This window comes from Rhopalosiphum maidis, chromosome 4 (genome assembly GCF_003676215.2).
Source record: "Rhopalosiphum maidis isolate BTI-1 chromosome 4, ASM367621v3, whole genome shotgun sequence".
NCBI lineage: Eukaryota > Metazoa > Arthropoda > Insecta > Hemiptera > Aphididae > Rhopalosiphum > Rhopalosiphum maidis.
Genome location: NC_040880.1, coordinates 50,245,760 through 50,263,347, shown reverse-complemented (window position 1 = coordinate 50,263,347; position 17,588 = coordinate 50,245,760). Strand labels below are relative to the sequence as shown.

Here is a 17,588-nt window from a genome sequence, read left to right as displayed (position 1 = left end):
AATGTAACTCTTTAATGTAATTTTATGAGAGACTATATAATACGTATTGTAAAACCATAAATAAAAAAATAAAAACATAATACGCCGTCATAATAATAAGTAATACCGCTGTTTATCAAAAAGAAAACAAAATAATTCTTATTTCGTGTAAATATCGCAACATTAATAAGAAAATACTTAGTTTAATATGTGTACGAGATATAATTATACCATATACCAATTAATAAAACAAAATACTTAGACCTGAAAATTATAGTGTACAATCTAGGTAAAATCTGTTTCACATTATCACATGAACACATTTCGTAAACACACGTTTTAGCGTAGATATATTGGTTAAATTCACAGTGGCGTACTCAGGTTTTTTTTAAGGGGGGTGTCATATCATAATTATATGCACGAATTGACTTTTTTTTTTTTTAGTCCTTGTTTCATAATTTAAACAGATACTTATTTTTAAAGGGGGTGTCATATCTCCCAGACACCCCCCCTGCGTACACCACTGAATTCACAAATCACAACTAGAGAAATGTGACATAATCGGTATAAAAAGCACGCGCGTAGATACGCTTACATGTGAGATGTTAAATTGGCAAAACACCATTGATTTGTTAATATTATTGTATAATTATGACTCGGGCACGTACTAGGTACTTTTTTCATGGCGAGGTATAAGTGGTATAATCAATAAAGGGCTTACTTTTAAACATTAATATTTTCATTAAAAATTATAAACGTTCGAAATACTTAAAAAAGCATCTAGGTATAGTTAAAATGAGTATTAAGAAAAGGCATGGACAGCTTAACCCCTTAAAAATCTATTATTATTTCTTTAACATTGTGTATATTGTTTACAAGTGATACAGTTGGTTACGATAGCATGCAAAAATAAATTTCAGTTAATATTCATAAAAAGTTTTCAACAGAAAAGTGTACTAAACGAGAGATTATTAATAACTATATACTAAGTGATTTTTTCTGACAACTTAATTATATTATATTACAATTATTAAATTTAAATTTATAATAGTTGAGTATTAAATAATAAAATGATAAGAATAATAGACAATAAATACTTGGTTTGAATTCCTATTGTTTAATAGAATCAAAAGATAAAATAATTGTTTTTAACTTTTAAATGAAAATTTTAACTTCAAAATCAATTATAAATACTATTAGACACATTTTCAATAGTTTTAGTAATAATGAAACAAAGAAACTTTAACTTATTAAAATATAATATTATAATAATAAAAAAATTATAAAATATAAATAAAAAAATTAAAAAAATTATACTTTGAAAATCTTTTGCATTTCAATACTTTTGTTACACATTAGTTTTATAATTTCATCTAAAGTAATATCCAATAACAACTTTCTTTCGAAATTCATTAACAATAAAACTTCTAAATTAGTTTTAATTGTACAACTTCTTAAGCGAGTTTTAATGGTTTTTAATTTCGAAAACGAACGATCACGCGTTACTTGGGTTAATGGCATTGCCAGTAAAAACGTGTTAACACTAAAAAGCTCCTTATATTCTAAAGAATATATATTATAATTGTATATGATATTTACTATACACAGTAAACATAACATGCATCCTTCTACACTTATACACACCAATGAATAACTTTTAATTCATCTTCAGTCTTTTCTGTATCATATAGTCTGATTTTGTACAAGTATATCATCGGTATTTCAAAAGGCTATTTTAAAAATGTAAAGATAAACGTTTTAAAATAATACACGTTATTCTTAAAGCTAATAATGGTAAACAGGCAATTAGGAACCGAGAACATTTTCAATTGTATGACAGAGTAGGGAAAAAAGTAAATGTCAAGATATCAAAATTACGAATTATTTATATGTACACGATATACTTATATCTATGTAAATATTATTATATATTATAAACAGCTAATGAAATATTAATTTAAAAAATCTAATAACCAGAATTTTATTATTGAAATATTATTAAATAAAATTACAACTGATTTTATTAGGTATAGATAGATTGACAGATACTGTATTGAAAATTACAAATTACAAATAGTACGATACAAAAATACAAATTCAAAATAGTTAAACATTAAAACTATAGAGAGAAAAAATGTGAATACCATCATAAATGTATGTAGGGATTCTGCAATATATAAACAACTATCCGCCGGAAATTTCGTGGTGTGCTAACAATGTGTATAACAATATTTTGACCAAAATGCTACGATTGTCTATATAATTTTGTTATTATTCACGGACCAATTAAAATAGTTTTTTCCTTTAAATCACCTACGCCTGGACATCTTAACAAAAATGATTTCGCGACTAATCGGTCTATTATTATAAAATAAATCCAGTACGCCACCAATAATAGATACTCTGACGAAAACGATAGCCACTACCACGACAATTGCCCAATGCCCATTATATTAAAATAAAACAAAAAACATTCCCGTTCCTTTTCCCCGGCTAATCGTCAAGAGCGGAAATAGCGACCAGACCAAATTTTATAATAAGTGTGCGATGTCCATGGTCTTGGGGTGGACGTCTGCACAGCGGTTTTTCTGAGTGGAAAAAGACGGTGGATGACGGTGGTGATTTTGTTTTTTCGTAATATACAAGGTAAAATAAAATATATCCGGCCGGTATGTGAGTAATGCTCTTATTATACCATATTATTGTAATGTATACCCTCGCAAGATTTCTTTATTATTATTATTAAAATCATTGTCATTCTATGTTAACATATGGTTACCCAATTACTTTATATCAGAGCTTGAGTAATATGCCGTTCGGCTTTATCAGCCCTAAATTAAATGCTATTTATATATTTTAACCGAGATTTGTAAAATTATTTATTTTTCGTCTTCTTCTTTCCTCTCCGTACTAGCAAAACTACGATGCTCCGGCTTAATAAAGTTTCGGCTCGTGGTTGGCGACCTGTCCAAAAGTTCAGGGTTGGCTATTGGGAGCTATACAAATAGCGTAGCGTCTCAAGATATTTTGAAGTCAAAATGACGGACCTGTCCGATTACATGATAATAAGTTATTGAAAATTTGACCTCACTGTACACTGTATTTTATAAAAAAAATAAAACCCTTACATAATATTTTCGTCGTCGTCATAAAAACCGACATTATAATAATAACAATAATAATAATATATACACCGTACCGAAATCGCTACGTTAACATTACTGCGCGACCGACGATATAACGGCCGATAACGTTTTGGCAAGTGGTTTTCGTCTCGTCCGCGTATACACAATATACATATATACATAGGGTTTGTTTTTATTTCATTCGATTTCCCTCGCACAGTGGCCCATTATTACCGAGTCGTCCGTTATTGTCCGCATTTGTATGTGAGTGGAATTTGATGACTGTATATAAGCGTCCCGAGTCGTTACGCGAAGTGTCGGCGGCGGCTGCGGTGACGGGGAACGACGAGGGGATTAATTGGAGGGCCACCGGAATGGGCCGCTGGGGAGCCATTGGCCGCGCCACCGCCGCCGCCGTTTGTGTGTACGTAAACGGGCGAAAAACCGGAAACGGCGCGAACCGTCACATCGCCGAGGCGCGAAAATAGCGTTTCTCGTATACGCTCCCTACCCCCCTCCCCCCTATTGCGCTTCCGAAGAAGGGCCGAAAGGGACGGTGAGCGGTACGCAGACGACGAGTAGTACGCCGCGCCGATGTGTAAACGGTCTGAGATACTGGAGGCGGCGTTTCAGCCTCCCGTCCGATATATTTATTCGCGCTTAATACGCGTTGTTAACGCAACCATAACGACGACGACGATCGTAATAATAACATTAACTGCTGCAGCGTATAATAATAATACATAATATATAAAGTTACGCGGACGAATTCAAAAGCGGAAAACCGTTTATATTATAAATATAAATGACATTTCGTTTATAATTTGGTGATTTTCGTTTCATTTTTAATTTTCCATTTCGAAATATATGCTACAGTGTACAGTGTATACAATATACGTGTAATTTTTTAACCATGGATAAAGAAATTTTAACGAGCGTTTCGTTTCAATATATTTTTTTTGTGCAATACTACGATGTTGAAAATACGATACGAAAATTCTGAGGGTTGTTATTTTTTTTTAACTGTTATAGCCTTTCAGGAAATCTCATTTGATATATATCTATGTGTATTTTTAAACTATTTTAATATTATCACTAAGTCACGCCATTTTCTACCCATTCAACACGTTTATAAAATCGCACATACTACACTTTACTCTAAAGCTCACTGCTGCAGTATACAATATATAATATACAATGACGCTAACTATATTTTGAAGTGTGTATATAGTAAATTACTGAATTGCTGATGAAATAGTTAATCAAGTGGCAAGTGTTATATTACTGTAGTAATGTAACATTATGTATTACAAATTCGTATAGTAGACAGTTATAAACTGTATCTGCAATGATTAGAAATACATCATGCGTTTAATACTTATAATAAAAACATTACTTAATAATAATTCTAACTATTTTACCGAAATAATTTTTATGACAATATGGCTGACAAAAAATTAACCTATAGCTATATAATACACTATAATTATACCTACCTATATATAATCTATAAATTATATTCTACGTATATATTTCTATCAATTGTAGACGAAAAATGTATTTTTAATATATATATGCATATAGCATATAGTAATTATATTATTTATATTTCCTTGATTAGATACCTATATCAGTTGCTCTAAATTGATTAAAAATTTAATTTATCACTAAAAAAATATGTCATCTTTTAAATTCTGAGTGGAACGATAAATGTATTGGCTTTACAATGATTATCTATTTTTTTCAATTTTTTATTTTTGAATTTAATACGAAAAATTTAGAGAAACAGTAAAAATGTATAATTCTACAAAGAGTAATTTCTACTTTCTAGTAAGAAAACGGATCTAGTTGGTATATTGAGGAGTTAAAAGTAAAAAGATTCCTGGTGCTTTTCAAAATAATTGGGAAAAAGAAAATTGAAGGAAAACTTTTTATCCAAAACCAGTTTTTGACAAAATTGATATTGTACTTAAATTATTGTTGTAAATTCATAAATGTATAATATCGATTACTTGAATCTTTAATTGAATATTTATATTAAAATTGTCTAAACTTGAAATAATTTTCAAAACATTTTGGACCTTTTTATGATATTTATATTTTTTTCTTTGTTTATTTTTAATTTATTAAGTAATAGTTTGTTGCTAATTTTATAGTTTTTAACTGAATTATAATATATAAATCATAATTAATATTTATTTATTTAATAACAAAAATATTATTTGAGTTCAAGAAAATAGCATATTAATAAATTAATAGCTAGATGGAAAATTATAGTTATAAAACAGTAAATGGTTATTAGTTAGCTTCGTGTCAACGATTAGCTAAAGAAATGAAGCGTTGATATACACACAGGAGAATGATCATGAGGGCTAATCAATTTTAAGTATAGGTATAAACATTATAGCTAACAAACCTCAATATTTAACGTTGAAACCTTTTTAGCTGACAATAAGTCGTTGGATGCAATATATAAGATTCTAGAGGACATCTGTACTCTATTATTGGTCTGATGAATGTGATTGATAATTTAAATTAATTTGTTACTCGCTAAATAAAACTTAAGATTTTAAGGCATTGTCGTGTATAAGAAACTTATATTGTACAGATTGGGACTAAATATAAGAGTAAAGATAAAACCTGGATTATGGACTGAGCAATAATGAAATGAAATGGAAGTATTATTGATAAATTAATGGATTTATATGCTATGATAAATGATAATATTACACACATTTTTAATATAAATACTTGAAAATTAATACTAAATAATATAAATATTAATAAATTGTTCTTATTAAAATTGAAAATATCGTAAAACATAGTTACATTTTGTTTTTAAACATTCAAAATTAAAATTGTTACACAGGACCTATCAGTCACGAACCTAAATATAAAAATTATTTCATGATTTTATTTTTAACTTTTATAGGTACTTAAGGTTTAAAAGTTTAATACAAAAGGTTAAAAAAATAAGTTTTTTAATACCTATAAATTAAAAAAAAAGTTAATCATAAATGCATATAAATAATTGTTTAATAACTGATTGAGCTCAAATTTTGATGACATTAGATTTAAATACATATAATAACAATTAATTTGATTCACTAACGATTTTTGTTTTTTTTTTATTATTATTATTTAAAAAATATTAACTATAGAGTTGAAAAATTATTATTAATTAAACTTTAAACTATTCTATGCACAAAAAAGTTTTAAAATATTTAAACTGATATTAAGCTATATTTAAAGGCAATGTTTTATTTTTTTTAATGGAGTTTATAAAATACTTAATGATTGATCGAAAATTTTAAACATTTATTACAAAATTTCGTATAATTTATAAAAAGATTATAAATATTAGATTTATATCAGATGTTTAAATATATTAAAAATACAGTTTTACATACAGTTTTTCAAATTTGGACAAACTCTTCGTCAAATCACGAAAATTTGCAAATTATTTTTAGTTAAAAATATTTATTATACCTATTCACTTTGAAATTCTAAAAATGTGAATATTTTCCATTCTGAGAGTCATATTTTTTCTCATTCACATAATTTACCATCACCACATTAGTTTATTATTCTATATTTATTATTTATGTATACAGATTTTGAAATGGATATTTAAGATTCAATTTGTAATTTTTAAAGTTAAGGCTTAAGAAAAATATTTTACACATAAAACGGTTCTCGCGAGAATCCTAAAAATGTCAAAAATATACTTTTTATGTTTACATTAAAATTTATACTCGACAATTACTCATCTACATTACATACACTACATTATTTGATAAAAATAAAAAAGATATCTCATTATTTAGACATTCCAAATTTCTTTAAAATATGAAATTAAAAATAAAATAATTATAATTTTAATGGCCTATAATTTTATCATAAAAATACATATATAAAACTAGATGAAATTTTCTGTATACCTATCTAAATACATCTAGTAATTCATCATAATATATTATAAAAAATATGCATTTATACATTACATGAAATTATAGTACTCGTATTATATAATAATTATTGGAGGAAAAATCCAGATGCGCAAATGTAATTATGTGTAATACAGATTACCAAATCTGCATATAATAAATCTAATGAAAGGTGTAATTTGTTGAATTTATATTATGCGCTTAATAGACTTGCATCGTAAAAGCAATATAGTTACTATACGTTATGTATATACTATATAGGTAGGTATCATATTATATTTCAAAATCGGCTTAGCTTTAAATAAAATTCGATAATCATAAATATACGTAAATGTATTCTCCCCTCTCGACTTCTAGCAAGGTTTGGTATTCAAGGTGAACATAAATATATTATATACGCGTAATATATTATACATAATATACATACATAAATAAACGCGCGCATCGTAAACATGTTTTACAGATCATTAACGTGTCATGGCTACAGTGTCATATACGTAGGTATAGGACAGAAGTACGAACGTGTAGGAAAAATCACATCATACAGTAGCAACTGGATTTTCTAGAATTTCTTATCTAAAATTACAATTTTTACGACAATCGAGGAAATAAAAATAAAATTCACTCCACGCGCGGCATTTTCTATCATAACCTGAAGTAGTACGCTGGTTCAATGTTTTCGGCATGCACCAGGTATATCATACAGGACATTAAATGCATACTTTACACATAAAATATATTACAGTATACACACGATAAACAAGTTATACACGAATAACGATATTATGACGCGTACATCAGACTTACGTTTAACGGTAATAGATTATTTAGCTTATTTGTGGTATATATATTATTAGCTGTATAAACATACCTATGTGTGTTGTAAATAGATGTTATAATATTGTTAAAACTATAGACGGATTTATATGCAATAAAAACAAGCCAAATGTGCACCGAAAATACAAATTATATGTACTCAAAAATAATTCTTCTATATAAAACAATTATTTCAAAAGAAACAACATACATTGAAAATTTCTAAGTGGACCGTAAACCATTTTTTTTTTTTTTTATGAAGAATTTAATAAGTAGGCACTTATTTGGAGTTATATATTTCATTACAGAATATTTTTAACTATGAACATTTATTGGTAGTTTAATTAAGTTAACTGTTCAACTATATTATAATTTATAATCAATGAGATCATATAGATTCTAGATTTTCAAAATAGTAAATACCAATAAATGTATAGAAAATATAATAACTAAAAAAAGTGTGATATAAATTACTTTGAGAAAAAACAATTTCAATGAGTGTTCAAACTCGGCGCTCAAAACATTAATGTACTTGTATACTATCTGTACCTGTTCACAAGAAATATTTATAAATTATTGATATGAAAAAAATGTGTTTATCAAAATAATGTTAACCAAAATTTAATATATATATATATATTACTATAAAACAATAAAATATGCCATAAAAACTTAAAAATTATAAAATAGATATATTTTTAACAGAAAGAATACCGTATTTTGAATTTCAACATATAGAAACGAATAATAATGTATGATGATACCTATATAGATATCTATCATAATAATATTACTTATAAGTATAGTTCAACATTATAATGTTAAAAAATATTTTATTAGTATTACCGTATTTTTTGTTAAAAAAAATAACATATCGTTTCTATCCAAGCTGCTTAACTACAGATTGTAAAACTAAAGCTTGTAAGCTAGTATTTTTTAGCTGAGACAATTAACCGAAGGCGAGTGAATTTATCTGTCCAACAAAATACTAATATCATGATGATATAATTGTTTTACTAAATCTTATCGTAATGACATCAATACGACCGCAATGACTGTATCCCAATATAATATATTTTATTGTAATAGATATACCACTATAACATCGGTGTCAGTGTGTCGTCACTCACGCAGGCGACGTCACAGTGGGTGGCGCTGCCGTATGCTACATTATGTACACGCGTGTTATTTGTCGCCGCACACAGAGCGGTAAACGCCACATAAATTTTACCCACCCGGGTGGGGAGGGGATGGAAAAAAATTCTAAACGTATCGTTTCAAGGAAAACCAAATGTCAGTCCCGCAACAACCCATACTTATAACCTACCCATTCACCCGGTCACGTGCACTACATAACATGCCTATATTATTTATACATATATTTAGGTAGTTTGTTTATCCATACTTGCGCGCATTGTAACATTATAGGTACATATATATATATATATATATATATATATATATATATATATATATAGTATATATACGGTACACTGCAACGTAGGCGCACATATACTTCTTAATAATATAATATACTAAATAGGTATTATCGTAATTATTATACTATTTATATGTATATACATATACACACGATAGAATATAGAATACGACATATACCATACATACGTGACGTACATAAATACGTGGAGGACCTAAATAGGTACATACATAATATTCGTATGCATAGGTGTCTACAGTATGTACGGATCTCCCCGACGAGGGATCGGCGCGCCGTGAGGGCGACAAAGAAGCGCGCCGCGCAGTTCAAACAAGTCGGTCTCTTTTGACGTACGATTCATCGGAACCTTTTTTTTTTCCTCTCCACCCGAATGATTTACAAGTGTTGCACAACATAATAATATTGTGTACAACAATAACATATGTACGTTTTCTTCGAGTCTGCTCCTTACATTATAATATCTCCTCCGGCCCGTATGCAGCAGTTGCATGCGCGTGCGTACGTGCCCAGCGTGTCCGCCGCCGTCAACGTGTAACGCGTGTGTATAACATAATACAATAACAATAATAATAATATAAAGGAAGCGGCAGGCTTTCTCCACGCGCGACCGCCCGACGTTTAAGGACACAAAAACGACCCAAAGCCATCACGTCTTCGGCATAATATTATACTATGCGCCAATGATAACAATGCATATATTTATAATATTTATATATACAATATAGCTACTAATACCATAATATAGTATTACATAATACGTCTTATTTAGACGTATAATATTATGATCCCTGCGCGCCGACCGACACGGATTCGGATATACTATATACTATATACATCGCAATCGCGGCAAAAATAAGGGATTGAAGTCATCTCAAACTGAGCGCTGTATAAACGCTCATACTACTAATATATAAGGCTACGAATACCTAGCCCAACGTTATTTTTCGGTCTGTTAATTGCACGGGAATTAGGAAACAATAAAAGACCATCAGTCATTGACTTTGAGACTTTGCGAATATATTTAGGACAGCAGTTATCATTAAATTGTATCACAAAACCGTAAAACCTGTTCTTTCAATTTCTATGCCTATCACAAATAAAACAATCAGTGTTTGTCAAAAACACTATGATAAACTGATGGTTAAAATGTATCAAATAAAACTATATAGCTGGTGAAATTTGTTATTAGTGATTACTATAATCATAAAAATCAATGGTTAATTTCGTTGAATTTTATTTACATTAATTGTAAATATATTTTAAATTATTATTACAATATATTAACACATATACCTTATTACCTGTATGCTGTATTTTATGTAATGACGAATTAGAAAATAATTTATCCATATTTTAAATATTAGATTAATCCTTAGAAACTTAAGAGGACGCTTCACCCGAATACATTGTATCTGTCTAACAGACGCACAATATGGTAAAACCCATTTTATGCAGGCAAGGACAACTCGGGCTATAGTTCAAGTTAAGCAAGCAAACTTTCACACTAGAAATAGGAGGTTTTGTACTTTGTGCAACCTCGTTTTTATTTTTTCGATATCAATTTTAATCTTAAAAAAATTACCTCTACAATCTCCTCCTCTCCCACTAATCACCCATATTGCAGACAACAAAATGGGAAATCATTAGCATCACATCCTAAATATTCTTTTGGCAATAGAAAAAAAATACTCAGAATAAGTCCTGCAGATGGTTTCCTGATTTTTATTGAGGAATAATAATGTTGCGTGTGCGCTCGTTTAACGCTTTTACGACAAACGGTGCCGCCAAACAGGTCGAATGGCTCCGGAATCGCTGACATTTTTTTCCTCCTGAGTAAATCCTTTTTCTCTCGATTTTTTTCTTGTCATACAATCTGGACGTCAGGGACAATACTATAATATGAGTTAACATCACGCGACCGTATAATATGTGTCGTATATATTACAATAATGGATTATATTATTTTGTTTATGGATAAATATATAGCATAAACAGACACCGACGATAAAGACATCCAAATAAGCGGCTTCTCGAAAAGTGAATATAATATCATTTATATCCTCGCAATAATGCACTCATGCTTTTCAGTCGTTTACTGCAGTATAACGTATAGTAAGCCTTTCTACAGGTTTAAATTTATGCGCACCAACGTGATAACAATATCATATTATAATGTTACTATATTGTTCGGATAAACGTGCGTGTTCTGCTGAAATTTATATAGCACGTATTATATTTGAATATATATATAACATTATAATATTATAATAACTACTAATGCGAACGATGAAATGCCTACAATAACGAGATATTAACGTCACTATGTATGGTCTATATATTATAATATAGAAGTATAATCTATGTTGATTTCGGATAGGAACATAATTTTATCAACTGGGTTATATTAACCCGTTAATAAAATATATAGGTAGTACATTATATTTCTTTTAATTCGGAATTTACATCTAAGTTAAGTACCTATTACAGCAGAATATCTGTATCGAAAAAAATATTATTTAAAATTAATTAATTCTACTTATACAGGTAATATGCACAATGCACCTATAAACCAAATATAATTCTACGAGCTTGACTAACAGTGGAAATTTCTTAATACATAGTTTTAGTGTTGAAATATACAAACAAAATAAATGTTTTAATTATTATGCTGTTATTTTAAAACAATAAAGTACGTTTTGAAGGTTAATATCAATAGGTATACCTACTATTATATCCAGTATATTATACACCAATATTATTAGTATATCCGCTATACCTTACTTGATAAAAAAAAATTTGGTAAAAAAACATTCCATCAACAAAGAAAAAAGAATATATTTCTTCAATTACCAATATAAAAATGTTCAATTGCAGTAACTACTACCCAATCTCTTCATAGTATTAGTACTTAATAATATTATTATTATTATGTTTAAAACAGTATGAAATATTAAAATCTATTATGCGATTATTGTGTTAAAATTGTTTTTTTATTATTCTTTTATAAAATGGACATAGTATTACATCAAAGATAAAACATCATATTCAATATTTTGTAATAAATTACCAAGTAGGTTATACTACGAGTGATTATTTTTTCATGATCCGTTGGTTATATACCTACAAATATATTTCATTTGTTTTTCAGTAATAATAGAATCGTTTAATAAGATGAATTCATAAGATTTTCAAAATTGTATTTTTTCCTGTTATATGGGATTATTATTTATTACAGTTTCACTGTTAGTATACCTTCATACCAAACAATATATCTAATTTATAAATTCATAAACAATAAAATATTTTAGTGCATATTTTTAAGTTGTCTGCGGTATGGAAAGTCCTCTAAGAAAGGAAAATTTTAACAATACTTATGTATGTAATTACTAATTATTTCTTAAATTGTATTTAAAGGTAAATATCTCAAACTAAAATTTAAATAAATGTTGCTGTAAGCTGTGAATTATTTAAAATCCAAACATTTAATTTAATTTCAAACATCATTTTAAACACAATAAAATTATTTTAAACCAAAAACACTATTTTTAAAAATAAATAAATACACAAACTCTGTAAAAATTATTATTTATGCCGTGGAACGCATATGTACAATCGGCATGCCGCATGTGCAACTCTATAGTTTACTATAACTCTTTTATTATATAATATTATTTCGCCAGCACAGTATAATAAACATGAGTCGCTTTGATTTTTGAAAATTTTGTATTAATTATACTTAAGAGTATGCAATGACATAAATTTCTGTTTTTCAAATGGACCCCCTCTAATACTGTAAATTATTCAGAGCAGCAGTTCCTAACCTTTTTAGTTGAGCAAACCACACATTTTGGAAAAAATCTTCGAGACTCAACAATAGCACACCTATATATTTATTTAAATGTATATACATATATATAAAACAATTGTTTATTAAAAAACTTTACTTAACCTAATTATTACAAGTTAAACCATTTAATCAGAATTGACATTGCTTGTCCCTTGCAAGAGAGTCAATATCTAAATTGAAACTGGATAGTTTATTGCATTAGTTGTATAATTATTATATTATGGTCCACTGCCCAGTCCTACACTATACCCATGGTCCATAGGTTGAGAACCACTGATTTAGAAGATAATTTCAAAATTTCAATATACCTAATTCAAAATTCAAACGAGTAATTAGTTATTAAAATGTTTATAATAAACATGCTATATAGTCTTCCTTAAAAATATTTTTACAAAAATGTATGAAGTATAATATTGAATCTAATATTTATCATACTGGGTCCATTTTTTTGGAAATTATAAAAGAATATTTATTATCTACTATAAGATATTCTAATCAACGTTGTCTCTATATTTTCCAAACCTAATTACCATGAAATTATTATTCTTAATACACAAAGTTATAAATAACTCAAAAATACTTATTCGAATTTTAGTTTTAATATACACCGAAATTTCAAAAAAAAATTCTGCTAAATAAATTGGAGTATAAAAATAGGATTATTATTTAAAAAATAGAAGTTTTTCACTCAAGAATTAGAAAATTTAGTCTTATTAAGTAGGTATAAAAATTTCAAAAACAGATTTTTAATAACTGAATTCTTGAAGAAGAAAAAAGGACAGCCTGCTTGATTGATAACCGTATATATACCTATTATAAAGTATAATAGCCTATAATTAATAAAGTTTTATACAAATTTATTAATACATTACTTGCTGAGATTTTACACACGTTATCAGACGCCACTTCTATGTGTAGGTAATAGGTGTATATTTTATTAATTTTTTATATGATTGCCGTAAACCTCTGTCTACTCATATATTATTTCCTACAATAAAGTTTACCATAGTTTACATAATATATTAATACGTTATTACAAAGTGTAGTGTTACCTATGCATTATACTATTGTTCATAAGTAAAACTTCGATTAACTGAGATAAAAAAAATTTATTTTTATATTTATATCTACCTATATAAATTTGAATATTATACTTTATAGTGATAATAAATTAAAATAATTTTAATTAATTAATTATTTTAGTTTGTTTATATGAATCTCCAGCTTTTTTCGTATATACGTTTTTTTTATTTTTTCTATAAATACATAATACATATATACACCCATAAAACGGGCGTGCAATATTCTATTTATAATTTACAATATCATTATGACAATAGGTGAAATATAATAGAAGTTAACGGAAAATAAAGTGACAGATAATCGTGGTTTTACTGTAATACTATGTTAATAACTAATTATAGGGAGCCGATTTGAACGCAAAATGGTAAAATGGTGTAAGTGCCTAATAGAATACATGATAATTTCATATCATACAATTTTTAGTGCAAATATACACATTCACTGAGAACACTCTATATTGCACTGTTATCATTATTATGTCTGGGGATTGAAAATTGACAGAAAAATTAAAGCAAATTTGACACTTAATTTATCAAATTGTATTATTCTTATAATGTAATGTGTGACTATATAAGTTATAAAAAAAAACAAAATTATATCTATAGGTAATGAATACTATGAATAGTGTAGTAGTTTTTATATTTTAGAAATCATTATTGTATTTGTTTAATGTTTGTACATATTAAGTGTTATGATTATCAAAAAGAACGCCCTAATACTTGTAAAATAACGACGAGTTTTCTACACAAAATTAGTTTGTAAATATTTCAAGCATAGTCATAGAATTACTAATTATAGTTTATACAATTAGTTGGTGCCTGGTATATGCGGTAGTATATCAAAATATATTGGTATTACCAAATTTTAATTTAATTTCTAAACTTCGAAATAATAATATATATCTACCTATAAATAAATATTATATACCTTCTACATACAGATGTACTTTTAAAAGAAATAATTAATACAAAATTGATTAAATTTATTAATTTGTATTAAAATGTTAATAAGAATCTTGGTAAATTATAATAAACTTCAATATACCTAGGTCCTCATAACGACATAATAGGTATTATTATCTGTATAAAATAAATATCCTTAACTCACCTATAATTTAATCTATGTACATAATACGATTTGAATATACTTTATTAAACTTACAAGTTAAATAACATGGTATCCTCCCATCAAGCCCGTATAGGAAACCATTACGATACAAAACACATTGTGAGCGCATCAAAACTTTATGGTATTCGTTTTAATATTTTTCATACCCGGCAATAATAATTGCTGTATTAGGTATATATGAAAAAAATCGCTTAAATTGTGCGTTCTAGTTTGGCGGGAAAAATTCGTTTTTCTTAAATATAATAGTAAAACAATAATTATATTGGTATATTTTACGAACCCGGTTGTGGACGGTCTTGGTACTCGACTCTCTTCATCCAACCGTACGGACTCACGCGCCCTGTGCCGGTGGGCGACGGCTGTTGTTGCACGGGCGGCCAGTACTTGTAGTCGTTGGCCGTCTGGTAAGCAGCCGCGGCCGCTGCGGCGGCCGCAGAAGACGGTTCGTCCAACGACGTGCCGGGCGACGAGCACGTGGCCGTCGAGGTCGTCACGGCTGCCGGGTTGTAGGCCGCGACGGCTTGCAAGGTGGCCGCGGCGCCGGCCGGCTGATGGTGCGGCGGCGGTGGCGGCGGCGGCGCGTGATGGTGATGATACACCTGTACGTCGTCCGCGTACGACAGCCGCCTCTTGTTGTATACGACCGCCGACGGCCACGCGGCGTAACCGCCACTGTCCGCCGGTTGATGGTGATGGTGGTGGTGCATCAACGACTGCGGCGGCGGTACCGCGGGCATTGCTTGATGCGGATGATGAAGGTGATGGTCCTGTTGCTGCTGTTGATGTTGTTGTTGTTGTTGTTGTTGTTGCTGCTGCTGCTGTTGCTGTTGCTGATGCTGCTGATGTTGCAGATGATGGTGATGGTGGTGCTGATGGTAACCGGCGGCGATCGCCGCGGGCTGATGGCCGTAAGCCGTCCACGAACCGGCCACGGTAGCGGGTTGGGGTTCGGCCGGGCATTCGTCACCGTTACACTGCGCCGGCATGACTACGACGTGATGACCGTGATGGTGATACGACGGACCCTGTTGTCTGCTGCACACGGCCACCGATTCGTTCATTTTTCGTCGGCTACGGTCGTTCACGGACAGGTCATCCACCGCATTTTCGTCACTTACAGTCTTCTGTACAATTGTATGCACCTATTGTACACGACGATTTTATATATTATACACAGCGGTGATCACAGATATATGCTTTGATTATAATATACGTATAGATGAACTCAGCGGGTCGCGAACGACATTATCGTAGTTTCGCGATAAATTACACAGACAATAAATTACGTCTTAATGAGCGAATTCGAAAACGAATTGATATGCACTGGCACTACAGGGCGTATAATGAGGTACATCTACGCTGATATTTACACTCGCGTATATTATACAGACATAATATTATGATTTAGTTAAAACGTCTATTACTAAAATAATATTGTATACCGTCGCGTAACTCGGTATCAAGTAAAGCAGGTATACGTACCTACTGCAACTGTCGCGTAAACACAATAAAACGGATTCGCGTAAACGTCGTCGTCGCGGTCGTCGAGTGTGTGTGCCGCGCGAGTTCTCGAGAGCGTAGGTACAATATAACAATATTACAACATTAATCGTGTGCGTTTTGTTAAAAGAAAGATGGGAAAAAAAAATAACAGTAGACTTATATTTCGAGGTGTGACAGGCGAATGCGTGCGTGTGCGTCGTACGTATACATGTACGTGTACGCGTTGATATTATATTATTACGCGTTCGAGTGTGAGTGTGTGTGTGTGTGTGTGTGTGTGTGCGTGCGTGTAAGTGTGTACTTAATATTATTTAGACACGCGATCGATTACGACTGATGAGGTGCGGTCGTGCGTGGCGAGCGGACTGCATTCGTGTGCGAGGGACCGTCGGGGGCGGCGGCGGCGGAACACGACGGGCGTGATCGAGCCACTCCCGCCGGGCCGCGCGCCGGCCAATCGCAGTGCGGCAACCGCGGCGGTGGTCGTGGACCGCGTAAAAAAATAATATGTCCGCTGCCGAACGTACTACCGCGACGGCGGCGGCGGCGACCGAGCGCGCGCGTTTTTCGTTTACGTTTTTGTTGTTCGCCGTCCGCGGAACGGCCTGACGGTGCGTCGCCGCCGATTTCTCGGTAAGCCCATTGTCGCATAGGTTACCTGCCGCCAGATTCTGTTCTATCATTGTTGGATATTGTACCCG

At 30.4% G+C, this 17,588-nt stretch overlaps 1 protein-coding gene across 1 annotated transcript in view; it reads right to left on the bottom strand.

Annotated features, from left to right (window-relative positions):
- The window catches only part of LOC113555969 (homeobox protein CDX-4-like), a 34,419-nt gene extending 17,216 nt beyond the window's left edge, over window positions 1-17,203 (bottom strand). Inside the window, exon 1 of the mRNA XM_026960626.1 lies at window positions 15,665-17,203. Within this exon, the coding sequence (XP_026816427.1) occupies window positions 15,665-16,445 (781 nt within the window). The 5' untranslated portion in view covers window positions 16,446-17,203. The remainder of the gene's footprint in view (window positions 1-15,664) is intronic.
- Window positions 17,204-17,588: the final 385 nt, after the last annotated feature.